The sequence below is a fragment of the Narcine bancroftii genome, chromosome 9 (assembly GCF_036971445.1).
Source record: "Narcine bancroftii isolate sNarBan1 chromosome 9, sNarBan1.hap1, whole genome shotgun sequence".
In the NCBI taxonomy this organism is placed as follows: Eukaryota; Metazoa; Chordata; class Chondrichthyes; order Torpediniformes; family Narcinidae; genus Narcine; species Narcine bancroftii.
Window position 1 is genome coordinate 93,857,498 of NC_091477.1, and position 21,837 is coordinate 93,879,334.

The following is a 21,837-nucleotide window of genomic DNA, read 5'->3' on the forward strand; positions in this document are numbered from 1 at the left end:
AAATCTATGTGGAACACTGCCATTGGAGAGCTGCAGCAATCATCAAGAATCCACACCACCCAGGACATACTCTGTTCTTGCTGCTGCTGCCACCAAGAGATATAGGTGCCACAAGACTCACACCAGCAGGTTCAGTAACAGTTACCACTCCTGCACCATCAAACTCAAGCAGAGACTTCTTTAGGATGCTGACTTGCACTGAATATATAAATATTGAACATTTTTTTCTATATTTACACAGTCAGTTTTTCTACATTTCTTTCTTTGCTTACATTTCCTGCTTTTTTAAAAAATATACATACCTGTTTCTTCATTACAGTTTGTACTACCGATAAGTAGAAATTCTGCCTGGCCCACAGGAAAAATAATCTCAGGGTTGTATGTATTGTCATTTATGCTCTTGGACAATAAATACAAATCTAAGGATGAGAACATTTAAAAAAATTAACTGCAAAAGCTGTTTTCATTTTGTAAATAATTTATTATGAATAAAGTCTATTTTTGGTAAATTGCAATCCATGATCTCTAGGGCCACCACTGTGGCATCTTGTCATTACAACCCGCCCTCTTGTTTGAGGGGTTTCTCCATGGTTTCAGCCCCTCAATGCCCAGTAATAGAAAAACTTTAGACTGTGGTCCTTCCCATTGCACCCTCACCTCAGTGTCCCCCTCACCTCAGTGTCCCCCTCAGCATGTACTCTTGCAGCATGAAATGTACCACTGACATCTCTACATACTGAACACCAACAGGTTTCAGGCAGACCAAAGTGCATCTTTCCCTGAGTTGATGGTCTTCCAGCAGTTCTGGATATCTCACTCTGTGTGCGTCCCCAGGAACAGCCCTTTCATCCCTTTCCACACACTGAGTAAATCTGCATTCTGCAAAGAGGTGGGCGACATTCTCCACTCCACCAGAGTCATATTGGGGATATCATGCACTGTGAGCAATGTTCTAGTTGTACAGGTCAAATCTGACTAGGAAAGTTCCTCTCATCATCATTGATGCCAAGTCTTGCTTGTGAACACTGGTGGTGAGGCATTCCATCAGAAGATCTGGGCAGTCTGCTCAGGGAACCACCCCACAATGTTCATCGTCCTCATCTCTCAATTCTGTGCTGACCATTGCCTCATGGCTTTGTGGTCAGAGGTGCTTGTCTGGGAAAAAAAACTTTCTACAAAGAATAGTTGCATGGCAGAGTCCAGTTGATAGGGATGTTATGCGGGAATAGGGTCAGGGACATCCTTTGCAACACCTGAAACAGGTAGAACCTCAGCGCATAGTGGCACTTGATACCCTCTTACATCAGGTCCACATGCAGCTTGATGATGCATTCAGGATTATTTTCCAACATTCTCTACACTCTGGATCAGTTCCTTTGGATTAGAGGGGAACTAATGTAACACCACTTTTTAAAAAGAGGTAGAGAGAGAGAAAAATCTGGAAACCTTTGACCAGTTAGCCTGTCTTTGGTAATGGGGAAAATGATGGAGTCATTTAATAAAGATGTGCATGAGGATGTAACAAGTAGAAGGGGCAATGGTGAACCAGTTGATGTGCTGTATTTGGACTTTCAAGAGGCTTTTGATAAGGTCCCTGGGTAAGGAAGAAGGACATGGCATCAAAGGTAATGCATTGACAGGGATAGAGAACTGGTTGACAGGCAGGAAATAAGGAAAGGAAATAAATTGGTAATTTTCAGATTGGTAGACAGTTACTGATGAGCTACCAAGGTTCACAAAGCTGCAGTGTGACTGGGATAGATTAGGATAGTGGGCAAATGTAGTATAATCCACCAAAGGCAGAGTCATGCACTTTGGTGGCTGTAATGCGCGTCGAAAGAACCCAAGACTTGTTGATCCAAACCAAGGCTTTTATTAACCAAAAGACTGGTGCATATCACAAGTAGGTCGACCAGTCCAGAATGACTTGGTGTGGCTAGGAGCAATCCTTGAAGACCTGCCAGTAGGTGGGGCTACACTCTCAGCCAATCACAGTCATCCTACACTACCATCTGTACATATGTACATATACACATTGGTGACAGAATCTGTACCATCACAATGGCAATAACAGGAAGGCAGATAATCTGAATGGCAACAAATTAGGGTAAAAGAAGGTGCAATGAGAAGTGGGTGTCATGGTGCATCAGTCACTGAAGGTTGGAATGCAGGTATAGCAGTCAGTGAAGAAAACAAATAGCATATTGGCTTTTTTTTTAATAGGTTTTGAATGCAAAAGCAGGGAATGCTTTCTGGAGTTGCACATGGCCTTGATGAGGCAACACCATGAGTATTATACCAAGTTTTGTTCTCCTCATTGGATATTCTTGATATTGTGGGAATGCAGCAAAAGTTCACCAGAATGATTTCTGGAATGGTAGCCCTGACATGTGAAAGAAGACTGAATAGACATTGGAATTTGAAGAACGAGAGGGGATCTCGTTGAGACACAAAAGGTTCTGATAGGACAAGTCAGGTTGGAATATTTCCAATGTTGGGGAAGTCCAGAACAAGGGATCATAATCTAATGACAGAGGACAAGCTATTTACAACTGAAATGAGGAGAAATGTCTTCAGTCAGAGAGTCAGGTTCATGAACTCCGTACCACACAAAGTATTCAGGTCAGTTCATTAGACACAGTAAAAACCCCTGTTAGCTAGAATTTACGCCACCAGCAAAAGAAAATTGCGGAAAATAAATAGGTAAAAAATAAGAAGACTAAAATTGGCATGCCAATCATGCAAAACGCAATCTCAAGAAACCAGAAAATTTACTTATCCAGTATCTACCAATCCCCATAGGTGTCAGATACCAGGGATTTTATTGTCTATTTAAAAATGTGGCTAAAATGAACAAGGGTTATGGAGAGAAAGCAGGAAGGTACTGAGGTCACATGACCAGCTTTGATCATATTGGAACAGGTTTCTAGGGCTGAACTGACCACTCCTGAGCCGATTTCTATGAATCTATGAACAGAGTTCTTCAGACACAAGTTAACTGGTGAGACACAAGAACTGGGGCGGCACAGTTAGTGTAGCTGTACAGTGCCAGGGTTCGAATCTCGCAGTCAGTAAGGAGTTTGCACATTTTTCCAGTGTCTGTGTAGGTTTCCTCCTGTTGCTCTGGTTTCCTCCCACCCTTCAAAACATATCAGGGGTTGTAGGTCAATTAGGTGGTACAGGCCTATGGACCGAAAGGGCCCGTTACTGTGTTGGGAGTCTAAATTCAGTTTAAAATTTGATTTAACTGCAGATTGTTGAATCTTGATCAAACAGAGGAGATGGATGCCCTCAACAGGTCAGGCAATTCCCATGCTTGTTTGAACAAATGATGTCAATGCCACAAAATCTGTGAACAAGTGGTCACCAGCCCCTCATTAAAGTAAAAGTACACGAAGCTGTTGTCAACAAATATTGAATTGAGCCTTTCTAATCATGTGAAGAGGAGCAAACTGAAGGATTAGCATCAACTCACTGGGACATTTCAGAAGCCAGGGTATTAAGGATTGCACAAGAACTTGGTTGAAAATTGTCCTGGAGAATGTCACAGATCTCAATAATTTTTGGAAACTAGTAATTCAGAACAGTGCCCTTATAGACTGGATTTCCTCTGCAGAGGATTATGCAACCACAATCTCGAAAAGTTAATAAATCAAGACTTGTCTGTAGGCACTTTTACACACCTGCTGAGAAGCATAAAATTTTGCAAATTTTCTGCTCCACTAGTAGTGTAAAAAATATCGACCATTTATTACATAAATTCCATCCTGTATTTTTTTCCACTAGGACCCCTACCCATTTTTTTTTAAAACGACTCATTGTACATGAGCCAAAGCATGTGATAAAATAGTCACCACTTTTACAGATTTTACAGCCAGTGGAGTATCTGTGGTATACACAAACGGATGTTCGGCCATTTGCAGTATTAACCTACTTTGGTTTAAGCATTTCCTTATGTCGCATAGATAAAAGCACACAACTAGAGGGAGAACTAATGCTTTTATTAGCTTACAACACAGGTAGGGTTCATGAACATGCTTCAGAGAGGTTCTAGGTTTTGGCAGGAAATCAGGGTTATATACAGGCCCCAGGGGGAGGAGCCAGAAGGCAGGACCTGTTTACTATATTCACCCCTTCCTTCAGAAGGAAGGGTCTGTGGAGGAAGAGAACAAAAATCCTAAACCGGTAATATACAGAAGAGAAATATTTACAATACTATTTACAGATTTAGGTGGTCCGGGGGTCTGGAGATCCTGGTGGAGCGTCTTAGCTCCGGGGCTTGAGTCTCCTGGTCCACCTGTGATGGAGGGTAATGGGCTGGGGCTCAGGTTCGACGATAGAGGGGGGTTCACTCTCCTCCTGAACCAGGTCCCCTGAGGCCCTGAGCACAAGTGGGGAGAAAAAGCTCAGTAGCTCAAGGGGCACCTGAGGCAACAGATCCTTGGTTCCGGTGGGTTCCAGGTCCCTGATGGAGACATACGTGGGGTTGGCATGGAGCAATTTCACCCTTTCCACCAGGGGATCAGTCTTGCTTCTCCTTACGTGCTTCTTGGTCCATTGTCACTGTAGATAATTTGAGGAATTCCACATCTTGCAAAGATAGATTTCATATATTCATAACACCAGCAGCAGACATACTACAGTGAAATCTCAGGATAGTCAATAACCAGCAAGCAATCCTTTCCATCTATGTGGAACAGATCAGTCCCAACTTTCTGCCATGGTTCTGCTAGGATGTCAGTTATTATCATGGGTTCCTTTGTCTGCTTTGCATGATGTTTCAAACTGGTCTCACAGCTGGAAACCATCCTGCCAATGTCAGCATTTATCTTCAAACCAAACATATTTTTTTTACGGTTTAACTTTAATCCATACTTCTGTAGCACTTTGATGACCCTTTTGTTGTGTTGTTTTTGTGTGGAACCCCATAGGATCATGTCATCCATATATGCAAATACCCCATTTATGCCTTCCATGGTGTGCTCCATTGACCTGTGAAACATTTTAGGAGCTGAGGAAATTCCAAAAGGCATCCTCAGACAGGAGTATTGGCCAAAAGGTGTATTAAATGTATAGTATTTTGTGCTATAATCATGCAGTTTTATTTGCCAGAAGCCCTGGTATGCATGCAAATTAGTGAAAAACTTTGCACCGGTCATCTCACTTGTAATTTCATCCCTGGTCGGAATCTGACAATGTTCCCCCTTTATATTGGTATTCAAGCCTTTCATATTCAGGTCACCATTCTTCTTTTTGACACACACCATTGAATTGACACACTCTGCGGCCTCCTCCACTTTCTTTATGACCCCTAGTGCCATCATTTGGTTTGAGTTCCTGCTTTAGCTTGTCTTTTAGTGGCGCTGGAACCCACTTTGGGGCATCCACTACTGGTTGTGTTTCCTCATTTAACTGTATCTTATAGGTGAATGGTAGAACTCCAAACCCCTTAAAGATATTGGGAAATTGATCCAGTATTTCCTCTATGCTGTTCTGTACATGGTCACTGTTCACGTGAAACACCCTTTTGTCTAGGATTAAGTTTTCACATGCTTTGTCACCAGGCAGTGAATAATGTCCATCTGGGACTACTGTGAACTTGAGGTGGTGCTCTTTATCTTTAAGTTTCACGTTGAGTTTACATGTACCTTTTGTGTCAATGTTCCTTCCAATGTATGGTTTGAGTAGTACAGGATCTGCATGGATGTATAGCTTTACCTCATTGCCCTGATGTCATGCTCAGAGATCAAACTACCTTTGCACCTGTGTCTAACTTGAAAGGAATATTTGTTCCATTTATATGCAATGGTACAGTCCATTTATCATGCTCGACCCTGTTCACTTCCTGCACCAACATGCCCACAAAAAGTGTATCACTGAGAGAAGTTTCTTCTATAGTGTGTACATTTTTACTTCTGTTTAGTTTCCCTTTGGAAAAACTTTGCTTTGCATGGTGATTCTGCCTTTTGCACTTATGGATTTTTTCACAAGCTGGGCTTTGCTTTGGCACATGTTTAGTGATGCATCATTTACAATTGAATGTTTCTCCATCTTTTTGTTGGTTTCTGCTTCTCATTTTTTGTTGTGTGTGTGTCCAGACACTGTGGCTATGACTATGCCTTCATTTTCACTGGCTTTTACACTATCTCAGAACTTTTTCACTTGCTGCAGAGCTAGTTCACAGGTGTGGCATATCATCACAGTTCCTGCCAAGTTCTATCTCTCGCAGCAACCTCTCTCTTACTTTCTTATCAATAATCCCAAACAAAATTTGATCATTGAATCTTGCAGCAGTCCAAAATTGCATGTTCTTGCTTTTAGTTTCAAGTCTGATAAAAAGAAAAGTATCAAAGTTCTCTCCCTGCAACTGTGTGCACAAGCAAAACATGTACCTCTCAAAGATTTCATTTTTCTTTGGTGAACATCAAACATCTCAATAACCTTGTCAAATTTTCCCTGGTCTTCTGCCTCGACAAAATCAAATGTGTTGAAAACCTCTAGAGCGTGAGGTCCCACCACAGTAAGTAGCTTTGCAATCTTCCTTATATCCAGTTGGCTATCAATTCCAATCACTTGCAGGTAAAGCATAAACCTTTGCTTAAACAGCCTCCACTAGTGGTCAATATTTCCAGTCCAATTTACAGTATTAGAATTTTTTAAACTCTCCACATTTTCTCAGTTGATATCAACTGTTACTCACTATGCACACTCTGGGGTTTTTTTTTCACTCCTGTGCACAACAAAACTTGGCTGCTTCTTCCACTCCTAGAACCATGTGACATTTTATATTATTACAATAAAGAAACTTGGATTCTTTTTAAAACAACTAGATTAATTAACTAAGCAAACAGCACTAAAAACTGAACACACAAAGCAGATCTTAAGGGAACGCATCCATCTTGAATCTCCTAAAGATGCAACAACATTTGTGTGGTGGTACACTGCAGGGGGAAACCTCTGTACCTGCAGGAGTGTACCACTGGCCTACTACAGGGGGCAACCTCTGTACCTGCAGGAGTGTAAGGGGACAGGACAACACCTGGCTGGCTGTCAATCAGTCAGCCTGAATGGATCAAGCCCCACCCGGTTGGGTGTCATTCACCCTCCGGGATATAAGCCTGCACCGGCCTCCCAAAATCTCACTCAGAATTACTGCAGCTACAGCCAGCCTGGCTCTGTGGAAGTCTTTGTGGATTAAAGCCTGTTGTACAGTCTTTGTCTTGTGTGTGTCTGATTCTGGCTAACAGCGCGCCAGAATTTGTAAGATGCAACATTCCCCAGATGCTACACACTCCATCTCCAACTCCTCCTTGTTGTAACACCCTGTCACTACACCACAGACTTCATGTTGGAATGCAAGTTTTTTTAAAGCTTAAAATATGCAACATTCATTGAGTATACTTTCCCATTGACCCAAGGTCAGGTTTTCCAATGTAATAATTGTACTGTGATTCAAAGAGAATTCTATTTGTCTTTGTCAATGAGCTCTACTTACAAAGTGATGTCAGATGTGAAGTACCAGCTGTCTAGGGTCTACCAAGTCACACAGGCACATGAAACTCTGAAATAATTAAGTTCATCAGACATCTTTGCATCTTATCTGCCTGTATTTCCTGCAACTCTTGGTTTTTTTTTAAACCAGAGATTTGCCACTTATTGCATATGATTGCAACAGATACTGTGTTTTACTTTGTGACTCTACTTTATGTGCACCTTTCATAAGTTCCAGCTATTTGTATCAAAACCCCCTGCAAAATAAAAATGATCTACGATGAAGAAGTTTATGGTCTCTTAAAATTTGTAGCATTAATATTTAGTTGAGCAGAATTCACAAGATGATATCATAATATACAAATATAAAAGTCTTCACAAGTGATGGGAGAAAGAAATAATGAAACAGATTCCTAAATTACTTCCAGGAATTAAGCAATATTTGGTGCCAGAGGTACAAGAAAATAGTCCATGTTAAATAAATATCTGGATGGCAATATGAGAATTATCAAGAAGAAAGGAATCTCCTTTTTTTCCTTTACATTTCAACTGCTTGAAACAGAAGTAGCAAGTTATGTGATTCTAATGCAAATACGTTAGATGCTTTCAAATTACAGCACCCTGGGACCCAGGTGCAATGACTAGGTCATGGGTGCAGGATACACCTTTCAAATTGCAGCCAGGCCTACCTGAAAAATTGCCAACATGGCGATTTAAGGGGGATCCTGTCTTTCTGATGACGTGGTGAGTGATGCGTCAGTCAGTCAGTTCCATTTCTGTTTTAAAGTTCTCCTAAATGACCCCCCCCCCCATCAGTCACCCTAAACAAGGGGGGGGGGGGGGGGGGAAAGAGGGGTTGCTGCTGCAATGTGGTGCTCCAGTTTGCAGTGATGGCTCAATGCGGGAGTAGTAACCATCTTCCTTAACCAACATCGGTTGTGGGAAGTATCACAGTGATGTCAGATGTGGAGCGCCAGCTGTCCAGATTGCACCAAGTCTCAAATGCACTTGAAAACTGATATATGGCCATACATACATCACCTAAATAAAATAACTTGGTTTAGCGGAGGCTCTTTGCATCTTATCGGATTACAATTCCTGCACAACGTTGTTTTCAAACTGAATCATTGCCAGTTATTGAATTATATCATATGATTACAGGAAGAGTTTATATTTAGGTCATTAGGACTCTACATGGACCCACTACAATTCGCCTATAGTCATAATCACTCCACAGCAGATGCAATAACAATGGCTCTCCACTCAGCTCTAGATCATGTCGAAAACTGCAATTCATATATACAGCTACTCTTCATCAACTACAGCTCGGTCTTGAATATAATTATTCCCTCTCTGCTGTTCAAGAAGCTATAAACTCTAGGCCTCTGAACCTCCCTCTGTAACTGGCTCCTTGACTTTCTCAGTCAGTACGAATTGGAAACAATGTCTCTTCCTCACTGACTATCAACACAGGCACACCCCAAGGATGTGTGCTTAGCCCACTGCTCTATTCATTAACGGTATACACCTATGACTGTGTGGCCAGGCACAATTCCAATGCCATCTAGAAGTTTGCTGATTACACCACAATTGTCGGCAGAATCAAAAGTGGCAATAAGAAAGTGTACAGGAGGGAGGTAGATCAGATCATTGAATGGTGTAACACCAACAACTTTGCACTCAATATCAGCAAAACCAAAGAGATGATTGTCAGGGGAACATGATGCAGTCCACATTGAAGGCTCAGTAATGGAGAAGGTCAAGAACTTCAAATTCCTGGCTGTCAACATTTCCAAGGATCTGTCCTGGAGTCTCCACGTTGATGCAATCACAAAGAAGGCAGCTATACTTTGTGAGGTGTCTGAGGGGATACGGTATGTCGCTTGTACAGGTGTACTGTGGAGAACATTTTGGCTGGTTACATCACTGCTTGGTATGGAGGTGCCAACACTCAGGACAAGAATAAACTCCAGAGGGTTGTTAACTCAGCCTTCAACACCACAGGCACCAGATCTCACTCTATCGAGGACATCTACATGAGGCTGTGTCTTTAAAAAAAAAAGCAGCTTCTATCCTCAAAGACCCCCACCACCCAGGCCATGCCCTCTTCACTGTACTACCTCCAGGAACCTAAAGACAAGGTCTTTACGGGACAAGGACAGGTTCTTCCCCACTGCCATCAGATCCCAGAATAATCAATGAACCAAAGACACTGCCTTACTTTTCATGCATTTTTTGTATAGTAATGAAAGATGGTTATAATAGGAATGTTTGCACCATGACGCTGCTGAAAAACACCAAATTTCATGACTTGTTCACGGCAATAAATTCTGATTCTATGTGCACTGGAAGAGGTTGAATGCCCTCCACAAACATTGTCTACCAATCCCAATGAAGAGCATGATATTGCGACCACTCTCTGGAAATCTGCATGTTTCTTCCCATCGCTTGTCCTCAGTCAGTCTGACTTTACTCCAGATAGATCTCCGTCTGTTGAATCAGACAGCATACATCCAAAAATTGCCCATTAAGATTTCTTTATGGTGACTGCAGACCTTCCAAATTAAAAAGGAACAATCCACTTTAAGCCACCACAAATACATGCACGACAGTACAAGACTTTCAACCCAAGCTTCGAGGCACTCAAAAAAGGAAGGCTCTTATTTGTTTTGAGTACACATGAGAGTTTCCTTTGGATTGTATGAAACCTATTTACCTGTTCATGAAGTTAATAATTATATTGTGATATCCCGTCATGAAGACTGTGGAATTATTGCACAGCATAAGGGAGCATCACCTCAAAAAAAAATTCTCCAATCACTGAGATCGATCCTTTCAGAAGGAGAAAACTTTAGAGAACATTTCAGGATTGAGCCTTCATCAAGGTATCCAAACAAAAAGGTAAGGTGGGGGGGGGGGGGCAGGAGCATGGCCCCAAAGGCAGGAGTCGGACGCCTGTGAATATTTTTCCATACTTAAGTTTATAACCTCCTTGCCTCAAGTCATACCTCATCATAGATACTGACTCATGGCAGTGTCTGGCCAACAATCATCCAAAATGCTATTCAGAATCAAGTCTATGTATAGGAAACACAGATACCCCACATAAAACCATCTCACAACCTTGCCTTCTACGACTTAACCCTGCCACACACTTCCAGCTATAATTTTTGTGGAAAATTTGTAATCCAGTGGTGATATAGTGAAAATTTCCCATCATAAATCACTAACTTTCCCAAATGGGCACTAATTTGACTGAGAAATTGTCAGCTAACATCAAGGTCTTTAATTCATATCAAGATTGAACTTAACTGCCTGTCCCCAACTGCCCCGAGCTACCTTATTGAAACACTGCAGTGCTTCTAGAGACAGTATTAATAGGTAGAGCTTCAGAAAATAATGACAGAATGGTGATTTTTTTTTTCCTCATCAAAATAGTGTGTGACTTGGAGGGAAACCTGCAGACAATGACGATTTCATGTATTTGCTGCTTTTGTCTGATGCTGTAGAGTCACAGATCTGTAGGGTGCTGTCAGCATCTAAACTAATTCACCACAGAAACTTTGTGGTCTGTATAAACAGCAACCACAATGAACCAAGAGTAAAAGAAGTAATTTTTAATGTGGAAAATAGGATGCCAGTCTGTGATGAATGTACTATGATTAATCTTTAGTCTAATGTTAAAACAATATTTCATATATGTTAGTAAAAGTTAGTTTTGGGTGGACATGGCTCATTTACATTCTACAGACACACATGGTTCTTTGCAGCACACACACATTTACATTTGTGCATAGTTGGGGTTTAAGTTAGAGGAAAGTAAGAAGTGTCATGTCATTATTGGTTTAATAAAAAACTATTATTTTGAATTTACCATTGTCTGGTGAAGTTTTGCCATTCATGTTCCTTTGTGCTAACAAAGTCTCTTTAGTATTTAACAAAATTGAGAGAGTTGTTAGTTCGTATCACAGTCAAATTGAGTTACCAGTATTTGTCCTGGATAGTGTCAAAGGTCTTGAATGTTATTAGAGCAGAATTCATCCACGCAAGTGAAAAATATTCCATCGGACTCTTTATGTGACTTTTTTATGTGATGAATGGGATTGGGGTAATCAGTAGCTGAGCCACTCTTGATAACCAGCATTTTACTTACTCTTGTAGAGTTTCTGGTTAACAGTAATGCCTTGGATTTTGATAGTGGGAATTCTCTGAGATTGCAATAATATTGAATGTCAAGAATAGGTAGCTAGACTCCTTAATGAAAATGGTCATTAGCTGGCACCTGTGTGAAGTGAATATTACTTGTCAATGATCAGGTTCTGCTGGAACCATATCCAAGGCTTCCAGTAGTCAGGTATAAACTGATTCATTTTTTGAGATGTAAAATTAAATTGAATATTGTGCAATTATCGGTTAACATCCCCCCTTCTGACCTTCTTCTGCAAGGAAGACCGTTGATGAAGCAGCTGAGAATGGTTAGGCCTAGACAATACTCTGAACAATTCCTGTAGTGGTGCCTGAGTTCTGAGATGATGCAGTCTAACAAGCTGAGTATTGCGAGCATTTTCTGTTTATATTTTATTGAAGCTGGATGCCTGTTTTAAATTATTCAACTTCTCTTTTGGTTAAATTATTTATTTTTATTTATACATAGGGTATCTTGAACTCTGAACTTCTTGTTGCATTTATTTCCTTGAGGTTTTGCCACCCTCTTGGTAAGTGTTGAAACAGGAAGCTAGAGAAATATACCAGAGGCTGCAATTTCAGAAAGCATAACATATTGGTAAGTAACTGTCTTATGAACAAAAATATTATTTTAATTTAACTGTTTTCCAGTGTTAACTCATACGTCAATCAAGAATAATCATGGATTAATATCTAAGTTTGCAGGACTTTTTTTTCCTCTTCTCAATCATATCAAAACTTTTAAAATGTTTGAGGCAAAATAGCCTTGATCTGTAATTGTGGTCACAAAACGATCAGAAATATTAAAATAAAGAACAAGCTCCATTGATTATTTTGAATTAAATGTAAACACCTTGTGACAAAGTGATCTCCATAAAAACTAATCGATGTGTGAGTGTGTCTTGAGTGAAGAGAGATATGTTATTTGTAGGAACAACACAGAGGAGAGTTTCTATAATTCCATGTTTCAAATATGTGGTTCTAATTTAGTCTGATAATTCATTACCTACAGCCAAAACTGACCATGCCACCGACAAAATAAGATGCTTATTTTCACAGGCAGCAAAATACTGTACATCAAAAATGAACAGTATTTCATTCCATAGCATTTTATAAACTACTTTTTCTTGGAATTTGTGCTTTTTCCTTCAACTACATCTACATCTTCCAAAGACTCTATTTCTTCTGTACCCTACAGATCAAGCATAATTATGATAATAGTTGAGGGATGAAATTTCACAATAACAGCCTGGTAATTCTTTTGCTATTTTCTGCACATCTTTATTTTTCAGCTCTAAGCACCCCTGTCTCAGTTTCACAACGTTGCTAAAATTTTGATCTAATTTCTTGTGCCCTGCCCTCTTCCCTCTTCCCTCTGCAGCCAAAGTAACAGAAATGTATTACCATTATAAATTGCATTAAAAGAAACAACTGGTATGATCTCCAATTATTCCTGAGATTCTGCTTCCCACAAAACTATCCTTTGCATCCTGTGGCTCAGTTGTTACGTTACCCACTTCAAAAGTACCTTCGATTTCATTCAGGATTTCATAAATATGCAATTTTTCATTCACTTGAAATCGGAACATGATTTCTCCTGATGCTTTTTTATTACAGCCACAGTAATTATGAACATTAACTACTGCAATCTCAAATAACTCTAGCATGTAAAGCTGTTTGTTACTTTTAACATTCCACACTACTGATTTCAATATTCTCTATTATCCCTTCAAATTAAATCTAAATCCTAATTGAGTGGGACAGTCACACATTGGATGGCACAGCGGTGCAGCTACTAGAGGTGCTGACTAACAGTTTCAGTGACCTGAGTTCAATCTTGACCATTGCAATTTGCCTATAGTCACAATCACTCCACAGCAGATGCAATATCGCTGACTCTCCACTCAGGTCTGGATCACCTTGGAAACAGCAATTCATACATGTTCTTCATAGACTACAGTCAGCCTTCAATACAATTATTCCCTCAGTGCTGGTCAAGAAGCTACAAACTCTAGACCTCTGTACCCCACTCTGCACTGGATCCTTGACTTTCTCATTAGAAGACCACAGTCAGTACGAATTAGAAACGTCTCCTCCTCACTGATCATCGCCCAAGGATGCACGCTTAACCCATTGCTCTACTCATTATACACCCACAACTGTGTGGCCAGGCACAATTCCAATGCCATCTACAAGTTTGCTGATGACACCACAGTTGTCGGCAGAATCACAAACAGCAATGAGAAAGCAAAACCAAGCAGGAAGTCCAGTGGAACATGACTAAGTCCTCATTGAGGGCTCAGTAGTGGAGAGGGTAAAGATCTTCAAATCCCTGGGTGTCAACATCTCCAAGGATCTGTCTTGGAGTCTCCATGTTGATGCATTCACAAAGAAGGCTCACCAGTGGTTATATTTTGTAAGGTGTCTGAGGAGGCTCGGTATGTCACCAAAGACTCTCTTAAACTTCTAAAGGTGTACCGTGGAGAGCATTCTGGCTGGTTGCATCACTGCCTGGTATGGAGGCACCAACTCTCAGGACAAGAATAAACTCCAGAGGTTTGTTAATTTGTCCTGCGACATCACAGGCACCAGACATCACTCCATTGAGGACATCTGCATGAGGCAGTCTTAAAAATGTAGCCTCTATCCTCAAAGACCCCAACCACCAGGCCATGCCCTCTTCACTCTGCTACCATCAAGAAAAAGATACAGGTGCCTAAAGACAAACACTTAGCAGCACAGGGACAGCTTCTTCCCCACTGCCATCAGTTATTATTTTATTTTTATAGTAATGTCGTAAGGTGGTTATAATGTGAATGTTTTCACGAAGATACTGCTGCAAAACACCGAATTTTATGACTTGTTCATGACAATAAATTTTGATTCTGATTCTGTTATGTGGTGCTTACAAACTCTCCTGTGGTTTTCTGCTACTTGTCTGGTTTCCTCCCAGATTCCAAAGACATGCAGTATGATGAATAAATTAATCACTGCAAAATATGTAGGTTAGTTTTAGAGTTTGAGAATTGATGGGAATGTGGAAAGAATAATTTGTAGGGAAAATCTGTGAGGAAATATAATTGCAGTGTAAACAGGTACAAAGAATGGTGAAAATCCTTTTGTTTTGTTCAGAAGTACTGTCAAATCTTTTTCTATCATCCTACTCTTTCTTGCATTCATCCCTATTGTTTATTATAACTGCTGGTAGCATTTGTCAGATAATATATCTTTTGCAGAACCTGCCATGTCTGAACTATCAGAGGCAATGTGGAAGTGGATGGAGTTATCTGATTCGATTTCCTCCCCCAACGCTGCAAGAACAAATAAGGAGAACAAGGATGTGAATTCAGTTCAACAAGGAAAATGTAACCTGCTGAGTCCAGTCTCAAGACATATCTGTAAAAACAGAATAGAGATACTGCCTGCTGCAAACCAGGAAAGAAAGTTGGAAGAAGTTCAAAGCCAATTGTCTGCAAAAACATCTAAGTATGTTGCATTCTTTTCAAGCAAATAATATATTATTGAGTTATTGTGCAGAAATTCTACATAGTTTCAAAGAAAATATTAAGTGAAGCGAAGAACAAAAACTGAACTCCATTATAAAAAAAAACTGTATAATGGAGGGACAGAGGTTTAGACAATCCAGTTCCCCAGGTTCAAGTCCCAATTTAACTTCAGTTAATAACTTGACATAAACAACATCACTAGTCTTTGTAATGATGACTGTAGGAACATGGGATAGTTTAAAAAACTCAGTTGGTTAAAAAAAAATCCTGAAGAGTTAAGTAGCCCCTCATAATCAGCTACACAATCCTTTATCCAGAACTCTTGGGGGACAGTGTGTTCCGAATTTCAGATTTTTCTGGATTTCAGAACAAAAGCCAGTTGCCCCAGATTTAAGCCCACCCGAATTGTGCTGCTGTATCCACCCCCTTCCAGTCGCGCTGGCGTCGCTCTCCCCCTCACCCACCCGAGTCACGTTAGCGTCTCTCCTCCCCCCCCCCACCCACACCTGCCCAACCGAGTCGCGCTGTTCTGTCTCTCTCTCCCTCTGCTGTACCAGCACCAGGAAAAAAATGCCAGTTTTTGGAGCTTTCCGGATTTTAGATGTCTGGATAAAGGATGGTGTACCTGTACTGCCTCGCCCCTATGACTGAACCAAGTTATTTTCAACAGGCTCTTGAAGCCTGTTGAAGCCATACTACCTTGACCCTAACCATTAGGTACTCAAGGACCACCAAATTATATGTCTTCACTAGTTTCTTGAATGAATGAATTGGTGGTCCTTCAGTTCAAAGAAGACACATTGTTGTGAAGTTCATCAGTGGACACAAAGGTAACTTTGCAGTCCCAGTCTAGAAGCGCAGAGTCTAGCATAATGAAGGCACTGAAGTCCATTTTTGTAGTAATTGTGGCTGCTGCTTTATGACGCTGTTCACAGTTTTCCATCAGTTTTTGGCAGCACCTGTGACATCCTGCCAAGAGAACTAGAAGCTGTGGCTGCTGACAGATCCCGTGGGCTAGCTCTGTACTATGAAGGCTGTACCAGTTTTGAAGACAAGCACTGCCAAAAACAGGCGCAGGCACAAGTTTTTTACACTAACTGCAACTGTGTATATTTATTTAACTCTCCTTTTATGCAAATGAGCTCTTATTCTGTTCATGGCAATATTATGGTCATTTATTTTACACTATTGTTGGTGTATCTTACAATCTGTGTGGCTGCAGCAAGTAAGAATTTCAGAGCATCTATACATTGTACTTGTGTATATGACAATAAACTCTCATCCTCTAGTCATCATCATGTGATTGACTTCTCTGAAATGGCCAAACACAGAAAATGAATGCAACAATTCAACCTTCTCATAGGCAATTAGTGACATGCAATAAATTCTGGTCTTCCTGGCAACACCCACATCCTGAAAAATACATTTCAAAAACATAAATGTTGTTTGAATAGATGTTGATTCCCAAACATCATTCTCAATTAACTCTAAAATAAGCCAATGGTCTTTGGATTTTTCTTTTATTGCACTCAGCTCAACAAATTACTAAAGAATTAACATGCCCTTTTAGGTTTGGGAGACATTAATTGTAGTTCATTGGCATTGAGCCATCTAGGTTTGCATGGCTTGGCTTAATTTTCATAGATTGGCACTAATACAGTATGTCATTTATTTTGTATCTTTGCTTTAAGTTTGTTTTCTATTTAAGGTCATATTTATTCATAACTTGCCTTATATTTACATAGCGCAATTGTCATTTTAAATGTTCGCATTCATCCAATTGTAACAGGTCTCCAGTTTTGAATGAAGATTGCAAGAATAATTTGGGCTGGACTCCACTTCAACATGCAGCATTCGGTGGTCACGTTCCTTTGATCAAATACCTTCTACACAGGCGGGCGGCCATTAACCACAGGAGTGAGTATCATTTCACTGCAATACACAGGGCTGCTTGGAATGGTCACACTGATGTGGTGGACTACCTTCTGCATCGAGGAGCCCTTCTTGAGCCCAAGGCTCGTTGTGGAGCCAGTCCACTTCATTGTGCTGCAGCTAATGGACATGTGAGCACTTCCCAGCTGCTTCTGAAATACGGGGCATCTACAGATATAAAAGATAACAATAGGTGGACTCCTTTACACTGGGCCTGTGTGAATGGACACATAGAAATCATTGATTTGCTGCTGATGGAGGGAACTGCCCTGGATGAAAGGACAGACTATGGCATGACATCATTGCAATTAGCAGTGGAGGCTGAGAATTTCAAGGTTATTGACTATTTACTGAAGAAAGGAGCAGACATAGATGCCAAGGATGAAAATAATGAAACTGTTCTACACAAAGCTGCTGCAAATGGAAACATTGAGGTAAGCAAGCAGGTAACTGAAAATCCTAAGTGCACTTTGGCAGCCAAGAAAAGAACTCCTGGACTCCAGATTTGTACTCCAGTATTGACAAACAATTTTAGGATTGGTAGTCCTGATATAAGGCTAATTCTAACTGGGCAAAAGTACATGACTATAGAGTTGTGAATTATGCCATGTGGTAAGATTCTACACAGCAAATGAGTAAGAAATATTTTTTTCCAAAGTTCATGTTTTAAACATTTCAGTAGATTGTCTCGTAGGATTACCATTCTTCTCAATTTCAATAAAGCTCTTGACAAATATAATTTTCATGCTTCCTACTCTTGTATTAAAAAAATATTTTCAATTACTGGGGCAGAAACTATTATGGAAGTGTATTGCAATTGAACATTCTGCAGAAGTTACAAGCATGATGGTGGAGGAGTTTCATGGACGTTACTGGGATGGAATTCCAGGAGGCAATTGACAAAGTTCTACACGAGATTATTTGGAAAACTACAAACATTTTTTGTCATGGGTTGAAATAGGAGTCAGATCAATGGATCTGAATGGAAATTAACATGTGGTGATCCACCATTTTCATTTCCAACAGCTAGGTCTAGGATTAAGGAATAGTTGTAGAGCATCAACAGTTCCTGGCACAGCTAACACAGCCAAATTTACAAAGTAAATTGTCGAGAAAGGACCACAAGTTATGAACTTTACAAATATGTAAATAGGCTAAACCAATGTGAAGGGAATTTAATGTTGAAAAATATGCACATTAGATCTGAGAAGGCAGATTAGAATATTTTATGAATGGTGAGAGACCTGAGTTGTATGTTCACAAAGGATGTTCTTACGCATAGATAACTAAAAGATATACAGTAGATGAGCTAACAAACTATTGGACTTTTCTCAAGAAATGTAGTTTCAGTTGAACAGAACCTTTGTGAGACGTAGTGAAATATTGAAATATCAGGAAAGATACTGTACAGCTTCAGCAGTTTACAGGAAATGAATCAGTCCAAGTCTGCATACAACAAGACTATTAACTAAAACTAACTAGGTGGCAAACTTCACTCTCATTTCACATTAATACAACTTGTCCTTTCCAGCATCTCTTGAAACCTATACAATAGTTACCATATAAATCATATCCTGAAGTCCTTCAATTATCCTCTCATTTCATGTGGAACCTTAAAAACAAGAAAAATGTACAGTATGTAATAGCTGTTACAAACTATATTCCAATTATTCTGAAAAGCTTAACTTTTTGACCCATCATTAGAATAAGGAAACAAAGCTCAAATTATCAATGATAAATATTTTCGGAGAGACATTGATACATGGTTTATATGCTGAAAAATTACATCTTCTCTTCCTTTAGATCTTGCAGCTATTACTCAAACAGAATGCCATAGTGGATGCTTCAGACAAAAACCAGCACACACCTCTCCACAGGGCTGTGGTGAGTGGAGTTCCTGCTGTTCAGTTGTTGTTGCAATTTGGTGCTTCCATTGACAGCAAGGATGTACTACAGATGACTGCGCTGCATCAAGCAGCTTTTCAAGGACACGAGGCAGTGACAATGCTTCTAATTCAGCATGGTGCTGACATACATGCACGAAATAGTATGGATAAGACTCCCTTGCATCTGGCTGCAGAGAAAGGACATAGTGATGTTGTGCAATTACTGATTAGCAATGGGGCTGATATAAAAGCCAAAACAAAGTGGAATGAAACTGCAGCTGATCTTGCTGAAGAACAAAAACAGGCAGAGGTTCTTAATATACTGAGAGATCACATGAATAGATAGGACAATGCAGACTTCTGAAGTAATCTGTCTTTTTGTATATACTATACATGTCATATTTTACATGCAGAGTAGCTTTACATCCCATGCTGCAATCCTTCCCTGTCTCTTTGATCCCAAGCCAAAACATTATTATTCCCATTCTCAGACAGTTGGGCTAATGCTGAGCCTGTGTTCTACTTCTCAGTTGGAGCATGGTCCATTTTTTTAATACTCTTTCTACTTTCATTCATCTATTAACTTATTCTGAAAAATCACATCAAGCTCGAGACAATATTGATCTTCAACTTAACACAAAGTTCACATTGATTATCAGACTACTAACAAAACTGATGCACAAAAAGTCTGAAGTACTGGAACAGAAGGCTTTTATTAGCTGGAGATGGACAGCATCTCTTGAGTTGCTGGATCACACTGGCCCAGGCTCGAACTGGGGTCAGGGATGTGGCATGACAGCCTTTATGGGGAATAAAGGGGAGGAGTCACGAGCTGACCAGTGAGAGCAGGGTCGAACATACAAGGTCAAGGTATTTACATATACAAGTGGTTTCACCGCAATGACATCAGATACAACAATATTTGCTCCCATCTTCATCTTCAGTGAACATTTACTTTTACAATTTTAAGCTTACAAATTTTACCTATTATTTTATTCTTATTTATTTTAATTTTTTAAATTTATTTTCCCTTAATTTTTTTGCTGGTTGCACAGAATTTATCTTCTAGGTATTACTTTTGTGGGATTTCCTTACAAGACTGATCTTGTCAAACCAAATGGCTCACTTGAGAGCACACTCTCCTCTGAATCAGCATTTTGTGTTCAATCCAATCCAAAGATTTCAGAAAAGTGCAGTTTTGATGGACTAATGTAATATGAGGTTCAGTCAGCTTTCTTGGATTGAAGTAAAAGGTCCAATGTCACTAATCAGGTACTCCTCTACCGAGGATAGAGTTGTGTTCTGACGAACCCATCGTAAGTCGAAAAAGATATACCTTGTATAACACCGACAGCTCTGTAACAGTTCCCACACTGATCCAACTGCCCTGCTTTCTCCCCACAACCCTTTATTATTCCCCACACTAATCCCACTGCCCTGCTCTCTCCCGACAATACTATATCAGTCCCTATATTGATCCCACTGTCACGCTCTCTTCTGACAATGCTGTATCAGTCCCCACACTGATCCTACTGCCCTACTCTCTCCAAACAGTGCTGTATCAGTCCCCACACTGCCCTACTCTCTCCAAACAGTGCTGTATCAGTCCCCACACTGCCCCACTCTCTCCGGACAGCACTATATCAATCCCTGAAAGCTTTCCAACTGAAATAAAAGAAGTGATTAACCAAGGAGGCTACAAAGAATTCACCTTAGAGGAATTATCATTGTTCATTGGAAAAATCAATGATGCTTGCCATTACCTTTAACGTATTACATGAAAGTAGATAACAACAGTCAAGCTATTGTACCATCATAAATTTGAAAAATCATAAGTTGAACTATCATAATTAGAGGAGCATCTGTATTTCAAAAGAGGAGCAGGAAGTTATCTCCAATATTGATATCTCAATTAAAAATTCTAAAATTCATCTATGTGCACAAAATAGTTCTAATTACTCCCATATATCAAAAGGTGTAACATTTCAAAATGCTTATTTGAAAAGTACATTGAGAATAATGTGAAAAGCTCTGTTTAAATGGAAATACATCTGTAGTTAGTGGCATACATAAATGTTTGCATCTATGGAAGCTAACAAGTGATGGAAGATATGGTGTGGAAGTTGGCCAATATAAAAAAATGCACTAATTTAAAGATACTTATTCCAAGATGCATGATGGTCAAACTGTGTCAATTATCCATATGTTGATAAGGTATTATATATTCAGAATATTTAAGAAAGTTTAAGCACCAATTACTGTTATTCTCCATGTCTACATTTTTAAATGCTATTTGTGCATTAAACATGAGAATGTTGCACATGTTTGTCATTGCTTTCTTAACATTTGGCAGTCAGATTTCCAGTAAACCAGGTTCAATCCCTACCTCAGGGGCTATTTGTGTGAAGTTTTTATGTTCTCCTTATGTGATATAAGTTTCCCCTGAGTGTTCTGGTTCCCTCCTACATCCCTAATATTTGGGTTGGTAAGTAATTAGCCTATGTTAGCTCTAGTATGTGCATGTGTGATAGAATCTGGGGAAATTGTTAGAATGTGGGGAAAAGAAAATAGAATTAGTGTAGGATGTGTAAGTGGTGGTTGACGAACTCAATAGACCAAAGGATCCATTTCAGTGTTCTATAATTCTATAATCTGTGAACTTTGCACATGAACCTATTCATCAGAAAGTCATTTCCATCATGCTTTTATTAAGAGTAATGGGTTTTTAACATGGGGCACAAAGATAATTGTTAAAGAATGCAGTGGAAAGCTGAACTCCATATCTTCAAGTCAACATCCATCCTCCTGCCTACCACCTCCTGCTACTTTGAGATATT

At 39.8% G+C, this 21,837-nt stretch overlaps 1 protein-coding gene and 1 long non-coding RNA gene across 2 annotated transcripts in view; one reads left to right on the plus strand and one right to left on the minus strand.

Annotated features, from left to right (window-relative positions):
• The window catches only part of LOC138742456 (uncharacterized), a 60,219-nt gene that overhangs the window by 30,877 nt on the left and 7,505 nt on the right, over positions 1-21,837 (minus strand). Inside the window, exon 2 of the long non-coding RNA XR_011344191.1 lies at positions 18,674-18,726. This is a non-coding gene — a long non-coding RNA (uncharacterized lncRNA). The remainder of the gene's footprint in view (positions 1-18,673; positions 18,727-21,837) is intronic.
• Positions 12,212-21,318, plus strand: ankrd67 (ankyrin repeat domain 67). Its single transcript, XM_069896879.1, has 4 exons — positions 12,212-12,274; positions 14,913-15,162; positions 16,972-17,548; positions 18,918-21,318. Exons 2-4 carry the CDS (start codon positions 14,921-14,923, stop codon positions 19,344-19,346), a joined length of 1,248 nt encoding a protein of 415 aa, XP_069752980.1. The 5' UTR covers positions 12,212-12,274; positions 14,913-14,920; the 3' UTR covers positions 19,347-21,318.